General features: G+C 36.6%; 1 protein-coding gene across 4 annotated transcripts in view; it reads left to right on the top strand.

Moving 5' to 3' along the window:
* The window catches only part of LOC149801034 (dynactin subunit 3-like), an 89,747-nt gene that overhangs the window by 40,865 nt on the left and 35,335 nt on the right, over window positions 1–13,547 (top strand). The window contains exon 1 of one of the 4 annotated variants that reach the window (XM_089955070.1): window positions 5,428–5,552. The exons of 1 other annotated variant lie outside the window; for it this stretch is intronic. In XM_089955070.1, coding sequence (XP_089811196.1) covers window positions 5,457–5,552 — 96 coding nt within the window. In that variant the 5' untranslated portion in view covers window positions 5,428–5,456. Of the gene's footprint in view, window positions 1–5,427; window positions 5,553–11,653; window positions 11,693–13,547 lie in introns of those variants that run through there. 2 more of the 4 variants (XM_089955068.1, XM_089955071.1) reach the window with 2 other exon arrangements.

The raw sequence follows: 13,547 nt of genomic DNA, 5'->3' as shown, positions 1-13,547 counted from the left end.
AACCCTCGAATATAAAAATAATCTTCGAGAAATGCTAAACGACTTTCTTCTTTTTTTATGAATATGAACTTTCTTGGTCTTGAGGCAGAAGTTGAAGGTGTTGGTTCAGGCTCACTTGTGGCATCTTCTGTATCACTGGAATGTACTTCTGCTGCAACACTTCACTTCGCGTATGGTGTTACACAGAAAGTCTACATTGTCTCTTGGCTTCTTCATTTAGTTTCTTCGTTTCGCAACAAAGTGTGGTCGTTTTATCTTGATTCCAAAAATTTGATTTGACTAAGTTTTACACACATTCGCTCCCTAGATATAATGAGAACTTCTCGCCTTAAAAGTATATATTCATTCAGCTCTCAGATTGTGAAGACGCGCGCGCGCGCGCGCGCGCGCGCGCGCGCGCGTGTGTGTGTGTGTGTGTGTGTGTGTGTGTGTTTTATGTGTGTGTTTGTTTGTGTATGTGTGATTTGCATTTTTAACGAAGCTATAACAATTTTTCAGTCATATCGCTACGATGTCTGCAGTATGGCAGTTTATAATGACGTCTAGCTCTAGGGCATCATGCCACAGACATGTAGCATGATTTCCCATCCAGTCACATTATCCTGACACCAGGCCGACCAGTCCTAACACTAGCCTCTTACTGCTGAGCGCCAAGCGAGGCAGCTGTTAGTACCATTTATGTAAGTTTTTGGTATGACTCGGCCGGGGATCGAACCTATGACCTCTCGCATCCGAGGAGGACGCTCTAAGCACTAGGCCACCGGAGCGGTTGAGAAGAAGATGGGAGACTAAAACCAGGTCACTATTCCCGTTAGATTTATAGTCGTTCGAAATTAAACATCAGATAAGATTACAGACTACTCCTCTCGAGATAAATGTCACGACACATGCTATATTTGTATAGAAAAAAGAAAATTGCGCTCCAAAATGTCCAAAGCGCCTAAAAAGGAAATACAAAAGAAAGAAAGAGACAAATGAAAAGGTGTGTCGTATCATTGTTAAGAAACAGGACATCGATTTTCAGAGTGTCTTAGGAAGAAAAAAAAGAGAACAAGCAGGAGGAGAAGGGATGTTATTTAGAAACAGAAAGAGAAGAACCCATACCCGTCACAAAATGAAAGAAGGCAAGGCGACAAAAAGATAGTGAAGAGAAAGAACCTATAACAGTTAATTTTTTGTTCAGATAGAGAGACAATCAGTGAAAGAATACATGAAGAAGAAAATGGACTTTTTTTGACGTGTTATAAAATGTTCATAGTGCTGCTTATTCGAAGAGTATATACCAAAAATAAACAAGTGCCTCATTATCTTGATTTGTTTTCGTATGGAATAGATACTTCATCACACACGTATATACATACCATCAAATCGTGGAGGAAGGGATATAAGTTTTATTTCGTTTGGAAATCAGTGAATATCACCTATTTTCAAAGAGATTTATGTGGTCCTGTAAAGGACTGGGTGCTGTTGTTTCTTTTAAAAATAGTTTTAATTAAAAAAAATTATGGACGTGACATCATCATCTTTGTCTTTATCTCTTTCCACGACCAAGTTCAACTCCGCTTCCTGTTTTGCTTTTGCTGCTTTGGTAGTTTAGTTGTAGTAGTAGTAGTAGTAGTAGTAATTGCTGCTGCTGTTGGCATCTCAGGAGCGGCGAGCGTGGATACAGTGATGAATGGTTTAAAAATATTAGTACATGAAGGTCTCTTTCTCTTGCTTTTAGCTAACTAAATCTGATAAATTTGTCTGAGATACTTTATATCCTCCAAAATGTCTTGTAGCACACACGTCGTTTTGTTTACACACTCTTTCTTCTATCCTTCACAATTCAAGGTTTACCTCTTGTCTTCTCGTTTTATTTTTTTCTTCTTTTTGTTGTTGAATAAATACGTCTTCTGCTTCTTTATTTCGTTCTCCAATTCTTCCTTCTGTCTCTTTCTGAAGTCGTCCAGCGATGGTAACGATGGCGAGGAAAGTAGTACCACCGTCGCAGGCAAACATTCGTGCAGAAACAGGATGGCTTTGAAACATTCAGTTGGATTCCGCTTACCGTTTCGTAGATGAGTGAAAAAGGGAAAGGTCTTCGACTACCCTGGACGATGCGCAAGAATATTCGGTTATGGCCTCGCCGTTGAGAGTTGTGAACATGCATCCATTAACCAATTTTGATTTATTCACTATGTTGAAATCAGCCAAACATTTCCGAGATGTATTTATGCAGGATGAAATTGCATCAATGGCTCGCCGCACGTTGGAAACTGGCATTGTTAACCGTGGGTACGAAATTTGACCTGGAACTTATTGGGTCGCATACGTGGTAACACCACGACATCTTTTGTATTTTGACTCCTACATACATGCACTGCTACGTGAAGTTATTGATTATTTGCACAGTGGCTTTGCCACAGATAAGGTTGTCTACCTTTTGATGTTGAAATTTCGAACAGGCGGCCCAATATGCAGACATCGTGTTGTTTAAGCACTGCATAACTCACTTTACAGACGCGCAATTGCTGAGACCCGACGTGGCACTGATGTAGATCTGACCAGATTTTCCACCATAGCTGCTTTGGTCGAGTTATGTCACTCGTTTGCTGTTGGTTATGGCCCGAGGGAACTAGTGATTTTCCTTTCCAAGATCGATTTGGAAATCTACATTGCCCAACGTGGACATCGAAAACATTGTTTTGAAGCCGAGGAGTGTCATTGCGAAAAACGTGACCGATGGGACTTCCGTGAGCCGGTTGCTCTTATCAAAGTGATCGGAAGAAACAATATGTGAATGTAAAGCCTCTGAGGTGTGATCGGCCCTACCCTCACCCTTACGCATAGTAACTTTATGGAGCCAGGTTCTAGGAATATTGACCAAAAAGAAGCAGATGACATATCAGATGTCTTCATCTTATTTAATAGCTTACATATGAATATTTTCCAAACGTCACATCTTAAAGATGCGCGAGTTCAGATCATTCTTTGTTTATCATAAACAGAACTAAAGATAGGATGGGTGCAATATCAATGTTGATAAATGATCAGCGGTATCATCATTTTTATCACTAATATCACATGTTGATAAAACAGGCGATGTTTCGGAATTTTCCACATATACAGTATTACCAACATGATTCGCCGGAGATGAAATTATATCAAAATATTTAACAGGTACTTAACCGTCTTTGGTGTTTTGTGTTCAAGATTTATTATTACATATACCTAATTGACTTTGAACTTGAGAAATTTACCATCAAGGTGCTGCATGAGGTGACAGTGAGTGCTAATAATAGTATGCAATACCATCTCAGTGCCAGCTTGGAGTCATCGCATTAGCGCGAAAACGCCAGGCAGAAAGATACGTAACCATAGTCCAGAAATCACCCAAAGACTGTTTCTATATAACTACGTGAAATTCACCGATGAATCCACACTGGATACATTTTTTAAATGTAACACCGAACTACTATTGACTCCGTTTATAAAGGAAAGACCTAGTCGACTGATATTTACCTAAGGTGCTCTTGTCCGCTTAACAGTTCTTGGATGAAAACGATTGTTAGAGGCACGAAGCTAAGGCGGAGTCATTGTAGATTTAGGTGAACGTGGTGCCCAAACCGACTCACGATCACGGAGACGTATGTTTCCCAGGGAGGTATTTCCTACGCTTACATAGCGGTTGTACGAGTGAAAAAAATATTTGGTTGGAAGTGCATATGCTTCTTACAACCGGACGAGGCGAGCATGTAGACAAATTATACTTCAAGGTGACGCTATTAACAGAAGACCTGTGATTGACTCTCAAAGCTACTGATACTAAAAAAAAAAAATTAATAGAAGCGGAAAAACAGCTGCGAGAAGATATCATACAAAACTTTAAAAATAATTAAACTCCCGAAATACAAACGCGTGCGTGGTGTTACGGGTGCTATTTGTGACTCGCTGCTTGAAGAACCGCGAGTCCTTGCATGACAGGAATCGCGACCACTGAAGCCATCGGCAAATCGATTTCGCTGTATGGAGCTTTATTGTGTGTGTGTGTGATTTGGATTTTTAATGAAGCTTTAACAATTTTTCAGTCATATCGCTACGATGTCTGCATTGTAGTTTATAGTGATGTCTAGCAATGGGGCATCATGCCGGAGACATGCACTGTAGCATTATGTCCCACCCAGTCACATTATCCTGATACCAGGCCTACCAGTCCTAACACTAACCTCTTAATGCTGAGCGCCAAGCGAAGCAGCTGTTAGTATCAATTTTGTAAGTCTTTGGTATGACTCGGCCGGGGATCGAACCCACGACCTCCCGCATCCGAGGCGGATGCTCTAACCAATAGGCGACGGGAGCGGGATAGTAACCAGTGACGCAGTTGAGTTTGTCTACATAATTTTCATACCCTTACATTTATTATGAAATTCTCGCTGCAACACACAAAAGTCTCTATACAATTAGATAAGTATACTCGGCGACCATCGAAGATGAAACCATTACTATGTCTGAGTTCGAGAACTTGTTGGCTGAAATAGAAAACTTCCGCCGACTCCGTGTGCAGATACGGAGCAGAGGCGCCAGCGGTGAGATAAAATCGAAGCATGCAATTCATTTGCATGCCTTATACATCAAGTAAATAGTTGTCAATGTATATCGATCTGCCTGCGAGCTCATAACATCATATTCTTCTACCGACAAAATGCTGGAGAATCCGTAGTGATAAAGATCATACGGAACTAGAATGGGTTTCGGGCCTGAGAACTGGAATTTTAAAGCAGTCCTTAACCGCCTATTACATCTCTACTCAAAATTCCAATTTTGTAAACCTTTCTACAAATCAAATGTTAGTAAGACTATTATTAAGCTCTAATTTGAAATTATAGAAACACTATCCCTACATGCCTCTTGTCCAGAGTTTTGAATTAATCTAACCAATATCGTGCCCCAGAAGACAAAACGAACGAGACACAGTATGATTTAGAATTGGAAATGAATTACATAATAAGAAACATTATCATCATGGAGCTATTTTACCTACTATAGAATATTCTAATTGTATTGTATGTACGGTGTTATTAATCATTCGAAAGACTAACTATCTGACAAATTTTGTCTCATAATGCATCTAGATCAAAACTTAATTAACTGTACACGCACAATACTATTCTAAACGATTTAAAATTAAAAAAACTTTTTCATGTCTTCGTTCAGAAAATCTGATACCTCCATCCCAAAACTATGATAATTTGATGCCAACCTAATTTGAACTTAGAAACACAAACACTCTGATTTTTTAGTTCTGTTTATTACGATCCCACACAGCTAATGTAACTTTTCTTCCCCCCCCCCCCCCCCCAACTACGATGACGCTATGACATGGAATTCTTAGTCTGAATTTTGTATTGGTCTATCTTAGGCCGGAGGTAAATTTGCGTGCGTAAATTTTAGTATGACACGTACATGAATTAAAGATGGCAGACGATCATTTGGAAGCATTGGAGAGGCGTCTAGAAAATCTTGAGAAATCAGTGTTTGGTGGAGCTGATAAGGATGCATATTATCCAAAGGCATGCATTACAGTCTCGTTTAATCGAAATCCGCTAATAATAAAGAAATCCCATCACATCAAGATGATTTGGGAAAATGTTCATGGAGATATGTCTTTAAATGGTTGTAATGCATTTTCGAGGACTAAATTGAGTACTATTCACATAATTATTGAGTTTGGCTAGATGTGGTCTGGCATGTTTGAGAAACTGAATTATAAATCATAAAATTTTGACATTTTTGTCTAACAGTTAACAAATTTAAAGTGTGAGTTGGGATGTAGGCCATTGCAATGTGCATTGTACCCTTGCTAAGCATGACTATAATCAAGTCCGACAATTAAGACCTCCACACTGATATTTATATTATTTGGGTTGACTTTTTAAAATTTTTGTCTTTAGTTCCCCTATCAATCAACATGCTTCACAATATCGTTTAGTTTGGAATCTCGGCAACAACCCAACCATCAGGTTGGATGTTGTTCATTGTAGGATTACAGGGGTCAAGCAAGCAAGCTAGACTTGAATTCTTCTTTTTGACAGAATAGGGAGAAGTGAAAGCTCAACAGGGAGAAGTTGATGTGAAGCAAGAAACGTTTTATATATATATATATATATATATATATATATATATATATATATATATATATATATATATATATATATATATATTACCATTTAACATTGTATTTAAGCAATACTTTATTTTCAAGTAGAAAAATTTCTTAGTTATTTTGGCCATATTACTCTAAAAGAAAATAATAGAAACCACATTGTAACACATTTCAGCTGAGTAACTGGATTACATTATTGTAATTGCAAGTTAGTAAAAATGCTTAATCAATTGAATCAATTTTAAAAATAAAATTGTATACCTTCTAAACGTTCACAATAATGGCACTTTCAAAGATTTCTAAACACATTTGAAGCAACCCCTGTACCATTGTAAATGAGGGCAAATGCACACGTCTTAACAGGGATGGTCCTGGCTTTTAAAAAGCTGTCGCCAAAAAAATCGCCAACCTCAATATTTTGTCGCCAATTTTCAAAAAGTGTCGCCAGAACAAGTAGTGTACATTTTTCCAAGTGTTAATTTAGTCTATTAATGTAACAGGCAATGAAAATTACAAAAGATGGGTTACTTAATTCTTTAATTACAACAAGCATTAACAAAATGTTACAAAGTGTTACATGAAGATCCGTCGCAATTTTAGGGCTGCCCACTTGTTGAATGCAGTTTCAAAGTCTAATTTTTCACATCTGTACGTGCTGATTCTCATGAAATTCTCGAGAGACGAGATGCAGAGTTTATTTCTGATGTCAGTTTTTATGAGGTTCATCTTACTGAATCTACGTTCACAGTCCACAGCACTGACAGGTGACACCAGTAGTCTATCAGCAGCCCCCCCCCCCCATGGCTAGCTTCACAAAGCTTGTAGTGAATTGCTTCCTAAATCCCAAGAATGATCACTGAATGCTGTATAAATTTTCTCGACAAACAAAATATGATCTCCATTCCCACGAATGAAACTTACACGAGTCAACACCTGGCAATATTGGACCGTATATATAAGCATAAATTCACACCCAATTTAGAGATTCTTTCACTCTTGTATTTTGAGAAATAAATAATTATTATTAATTATGCAAAACTGGTTGTTTTTTTTGTGCTATTTCTTGTTTCGGAGTTTAAGTCTCAGCAGCCGTAACACTGATTGATGGCCAAAGGAAAAGAACAATGAGTAAAATGCTGCACTGGCGACAGACATAATTGTGATTGAGATTTTTTCATTTGCTTTGTATTTATACACAGTAGTCGGTACTTCAAAGGTTATCGGTTTTCTATGAAGGTTCAGCAAAACTATTGTACTGGTATATGTAAAAAAACAAAAAAAAAAAACAGAAGATTTAGCCATTCAATTAATTGTATCTGTTCTATTCACGTCTTCAGAAGTCGGTCAGTTGTAGGTATAGTGCGGTAGCATGATTGACTGTATCGCAGCATACAGTACTCAGCCCAGATGTCGGCATAAGCAGATTATGATGTAACAATGCACTGTAAAGATGGGGTTGTCAATACGAACAAAGGATTGTTTGTGTAACAGATTGATTCCAATGCATTGCTTAGTCAAGTTTGTGGCTTCCTTTCGTTCTCCCTTTTAATTTATCCAGTCCAAATCTATGATTGTATGTACAAATTAAATAACCAAAAAGTCTGTCGCCAAAAAAATCGCCAGATGGGATATTTTTTTCGCCAATAAGGAAAAAAAATCGCAATTTGCGACATTGGCGAAGCCCAGGACGATCCCTGTCTTAAGATCATACTGTTAGTCTTCATTTCTATGTTATGGATAAAACATTACCGTAACTATTTATACATAACGAGCCAAAATGCATAAAATTACAGACATGGCTCCTTTATAGTCGGTATATGAACTAAACCCTTGTTTCCAACTGAATCAACACAGACATGAGTGCATCAATTGTTAAAAGAAGGGGTTTTCGTAATGCAATCACTGACTTTATATAGATTCATTTCAACCGTTCATTAATAGGATTGCAAACTTATGGTTTATTTATTTGGCTACATACTTGTAGTAATCTTAGGCATTGGTTAAATATTATCTGCTTTGCTGCTTTTTTCCATACTTTTACAAATACAAGTCAAGTCAGAAAACAACTTTGACCTTACAACACTTCTCATGAATTCCACAACATTGCATTGTCTGACCTACATAATTTCATTTCAGAGTTAAATCTCAAATATCATAATACCCAGGCTTTGCGCTCTATGAATTGTATATTTTTCTGAATATACTTGCCTGATGATTTATGAAAACAGACAATCTAATGAACTGGTACTTCCCAGACTTAGTGATGTCTGCCATTATTTCCCTGTTACTGGTTCACTTAAGTTTCAAACTAATTTTTTGTGATGAAATAGTGTACAAGAGGCAGTTAAAATATCCAGATCACCAATTCTGATCTTGAAACACAAATTGCTATTTACATACTATTTTTAACTTTTAGAAAAAAGTTTGTATGTTTTTATCATCAAAGGATAACGTGGAAATCAGACCATAATAGTTGAAGTAACTTACTTGGGAAAGGATTAATGGTCAGTCAGCTATCAAAACACATGCCTGTGAATGTGCAAGAGTTTTTTTTGCCAGTGTAATTGATACCAAAACTAGGCCTCGTTGCATTTGGCCTGATGAATACATTTTGCTACAACACAATACTAGAATTAGGGGCCCCGAGTGGCAGAGTGGTCTAAAGCTCTCACTGTTACGGATCACTGCCATCGCACCTCTGTCTGTCTGAATTTAAGTCTGGATTTGGCCAATGTAGTTATGTGGGAAAGTATGCCAGTAGCTTCTCATTGGTTGGTGGTTCTTTCTGGTATTTTCATGGGTTCTTCCTCCACCATTTATACTGGCCACCATGTATAGCCTATCTTGTGCTGAAAAAGGGCATTAAACCCTACAACAATAACAACAAAAATACTAGAATTAACCTGGCTAAGGCAAGGGGGCATATAAAAAAAGTATGGTCAGTCAACGTACCTCTAAAAAGTCACAGGGCAAAGTCATTTTCGCTTTCCTAACAGAAGAAGGCAAATTTTACCTTTTTTAGGCGACTTAGTCGCCCACATCGCCTGGTGTGACCCCTGGATTATAATCCAATGAAAATAAAGAAGTCTTTTTTGCTGTGTTTATGAAAAGAATTAGAAATAAACAGGATGAGATACTTTTTTTCTCTCATAGTCCTCCAGTAACAGAGAATTTGATTCAGAATTTTAAAAGCTGTACCCAATTTTAGTTTTTATCATTTGAGTGGAAAATTAATGTTAGAAGATCACCAAATTTGAAGGTTTTAGTATATCTAGATCTGTATGACAAAAATGTTCGTAAGTCACCATGTGCTTCAACCTTAAGCCAGTCATTGAAATTCACTATTCGGAGCTCTCAACACAATTGATGTATTGCCTGGCCTCAAATTCATTCACAGTAGTATTCTTCATATGATACAGTAAGACCTGTCTTGAGAGACCTGGTTTTCCGTGTACAGATTTATTGATTATATAGTGTTATGACCTGTTATGAGAGATCACCTATCATGAGAGACCATTATTGGGTACAGCTTTTAAAATTCTGAATCAAATTCTCTGTCACTGGAGGACTATGAGAGAAAAAAAGTATCTCATCCTGTTTATTTCTAATTCTTTTCATAAACACAGCAAAAAAGAAGGGGTGGTCTTTCAAGACAGGTTCCACTGTAATTGATATGAAAAAGGCCTTAGCCCTATCTGCATTTATAGTACAGTAAAGCTCTTGCAACATTTCACTTTTTCATGCCTCTTGGTTGGAGTAGAGAGAGCATGGAAAGGATTAAGAAAAGTCCCACAACTCCCACTACTTCCTGATGGATTTGTGTGATTTCTCCCACAGAATATCTGTGTCCCATGCATTATGTCACCATGCATTATTGCAGAGTTGATCTGATCATCATCATGGAGTAGACATGGTGGTGATAAAGTGGGCATGAGTTACCGTTTATGACCCCAGCAAGCATGTGCTAAACAACAAAAGCTTGGTGAAAGTATAGTTCATTGTGTAGATAAGTATCTTGTTAGTAAATGTATTAAACCAATCAGATGGGGGAGTGGTATGTTTGGAGTGATCACTGAAAACTGACTAAAAGCAGTAAAGATTGGGGCTAAACTATTAAGGTTCTCCGGAACACCAAAATCAGCATATTCCAGAAGCTGAGTCCTTGGTATACAAGTTAGTTTGTCTGAGAAATACTCTTTTAATTGATCCATTTTTACAAAGTGAGTATCAGTCATGTAGCGTGCAGGCTATCAAATGAAGTTCAAGTGACTCTAATGGGATTCAGTGCAGCTACATATGTTAGAACTTTGCAGACAAGGAGATTAAGATGTATAATAATCGATTGTTGGTTCCTAGTGATCATTCTGATTGAAAGACTAATTACAGGTGCATGTGATTTGACACCTCTGTTTGATACACATCACTCGGCACAGGTATAATCCATCATATTATAAATCCTTACATGATGCTTGGAACACTTGCATTTTTTATTGGTTGCCGTATTTAGAAGAATAGTGCAAAGATTTTGAGACTTACTTTTTGGTTGGAGGAATATGAAGTCTCATGTTGATCATCATAAATTAAAGCTGTACTGATGTCACTTTTTGCGATTATGCCAATACCACGTATAGCTGATTATTAAAATTGTCGATACCGATTATAAGACCGATTATTTCAAGAAACTGCCTGTTCTGCAGTTAGTGAAAGCACTAGCATTTGATTGACAAGTAAACTATACCCTATTTTTGTTATAACTAACAATGCCTAAAATGGGTGCAGATTTATGTTAACAGTTCAAATGTGGTCTTAGCTACCATACAAGTGATAACTATTTCCCACATTTTACATCCCACCTTATTTTTTATTGTTAACTCATATTTGCAAATAAAACTATTTACTAAATAACATATTTATTCCGAATTAGTTTTTTCGGGTCACATATGCTGTGTGATGTGTTTCTTCATTCCTTCTTTTAATTTAATGATGGTAATCAATGCTTATATATATGGTTCAGTAATGCCAGGTCATGTTGACTCGTGTAAGTTTCATTGGTGGAAATGGAGATCATAATTTGCTTGTCGAGAAAAAAATCTACAGCATTCAGTGATCATTCCTGGGATTTAGGAAGCAAGTCACTAACAAGTAAAGCATGTAAAGCATGGCAAAAATAAATTTCAGAACTCCTGGTTGACGGAGATGTACTTTGTGAAGCTAGCCATAAATGGTGGGGGGCATTTAATTCCTGAATGTGTGAAATCGACGGTTGCATTATACGTCTTTTATCTTACATTGCAAAGTACGATCATAGGGTTTTAGTATTAAAATGTCATTATCTAAAAAAAGATTCTTACAAAACTATTATTTGGAAAATAATATATATAATATAGATTTGCTTAATACCTGATGTTTCTATTAAAAAAAGAGAGACTGTAGGAAAGTGGATACTTTACATCTGATAATGCATTTATTTCAGGTGACAACAGTTAGACCTATACACTAACGGTGATGCGCAATGCAAAGACTATGGAAGTAGTACAAAACAGTCATGTAATGATTTATTTTGTAATATTATGACTATATTGCTTGTTGTCAATAAAGTAATAACTATCCCATCTTTTTCAATTTTCATTGCCTATCACATTAATAGTCTTGGAAAAATATTCGCTACTTATTCTGGCGACATTGTTTTAAAATTGGCAACAAAATATTGAGATTGGCGAATTTTATTGGTGACAACTTTTTAAAAGCCAGGAAGATCCCTGTAATGTGTATGCTGGAAGTTCAACAGCCACATGAGGCCTCATTGGCTGGTTGGCTGCTGTAATTGGGATGAGTGCATGCATGGTATTGATAATTTGTTGTGAGCAGACAATCCGCTGTAGTTTACAGCAAGCGTGTTAAATTGTATTTACTTTTAAGAATATACTATCTTTCAGTTGACAACCCTCTGGTGGTCTAGTGGTTAGAGCATCTACCTCCAATGTGGTAGGTTGTGGGTTCGATCCCCAGCCAAGTCATACCAAAGACTTACAAAAATGGTACTAACAGCTACCTCACTTAGTACTCAGCATTAAGAGGTTAGTGTTAGGACTGGTTGGCCTAGTGTCAGGATAATGTGACTGGGTGGGACATCACGCTATATGTCTGCGGCATGATGCCCCAGTGCTAGATGTCATTTTGACATGCCACACTGCAGACATCATAGCGATATGACTGAAAATTTTTTAAAGCTACGTATCAAAAAAAAATCATATTTTTAATTAACTCCAAAATCAAATGTTTATTCCTTAATTTCCACTATTTAATTCTGATTTAAAATTCAAGCCATGTCAAGATGAATGTTATGATTAAATTTATATTTTGGAAATTTGTTTCCATTGGCATCAATTATTTCTGCCAATACTGATTATACCGATTGTTCCAATAATCTGCCCGATTATGAGTATGGCCGATTAATCGGTACAGCTAATCATAAATCATCATAATGTCAGCTGTTTTTTACATTGTTTTTCAGTGATTATCATGTGTTATTTCTGATGGCAACTTTACTTAAATTTCATTGCAACATTTATAGCTTTATGCACATGCTGGTTTGAATGTGTAAGAAGCTGCAATGACAACCCAGGGAACGCTAGCACCAGAACTTAAAGATTTTGATCTAAAATCTGCTGTGGAGAAGGTTAAGTTTGTTTAAGAAAAAAAGCTCTGTATCTTGAAGAAGAAATGAAAAAAGTTAATGGAATATCATTGTTTTTTCTTCTTTGCCTGTCTCTGAAAATTTATTGATCTGAAATGGAATTAAGCTAAATAAATATAAAATATGGAACCAAAAGTAATCTCTGTTTATTCCTTCTAGCTTCACATAAATGGCAAGGTAAAGCATTTAGAATTGTAAAGAAAAAAAATGTGTGGTTCTATTTACTTTGAGATTTTTTTTTAGGATAGATAGGAAAATTTATGGGTTTTTTTTTGTTCTTGGTGTCAGGAACAATTGAAATAAAGCATTAACTTGATAACAATCATCATGAGTTTAGCTTGAATCAGAATTATAACCCATTGTTGATTTTTTAAAAAAAATATCTCAGAAGTGTCTCCCCCACCCCTTCCTCTGAAAAAAAATGTAGGGCGGGAAATAATAGGGCAGATGGTTAGCCAGAACCACATGAATATGCTTGCTTTCACTAAAACAGTATAAAAGATAAATAAAACAGTCAGGGATATCTGACTAATTTTTAAAAGAATCATTTGTTATGTATATTTAGTTTGTATTGTGTGCTTAACGTTTTTCCATGATTGAAGATAGAGTTTCAGTGCTCACCTAATTTTTGTCATGTTGGTAAGTGTGTGTGTGATTTGGATTTTTAACATGTTGGTAAATTATAGATGGATGTTTACTTTGGTT

The sequence above is a fragment of the Sinohyriopsis cumingii genome, chromosome 4 (genome assembly GCF_028554795.1).
Source record: "Sinohyriopsis cumingii isolate HCF-2022 chromosome 4, ASM2855479v2, whole genome shotgun sequence".
NCBI classification, from domain to species: domain Eukaryota; kingdom Metazoa; phylum Mollusca; class Bivalvia; order Unionida; family Unionidae; genus Sinohyriopsis; species Sinohyriopsis cumingii.
Note: the sequence above shows the minus strand (reverse complement) of the source record. Positions and strands in the feature narration are given on the sequence as shown.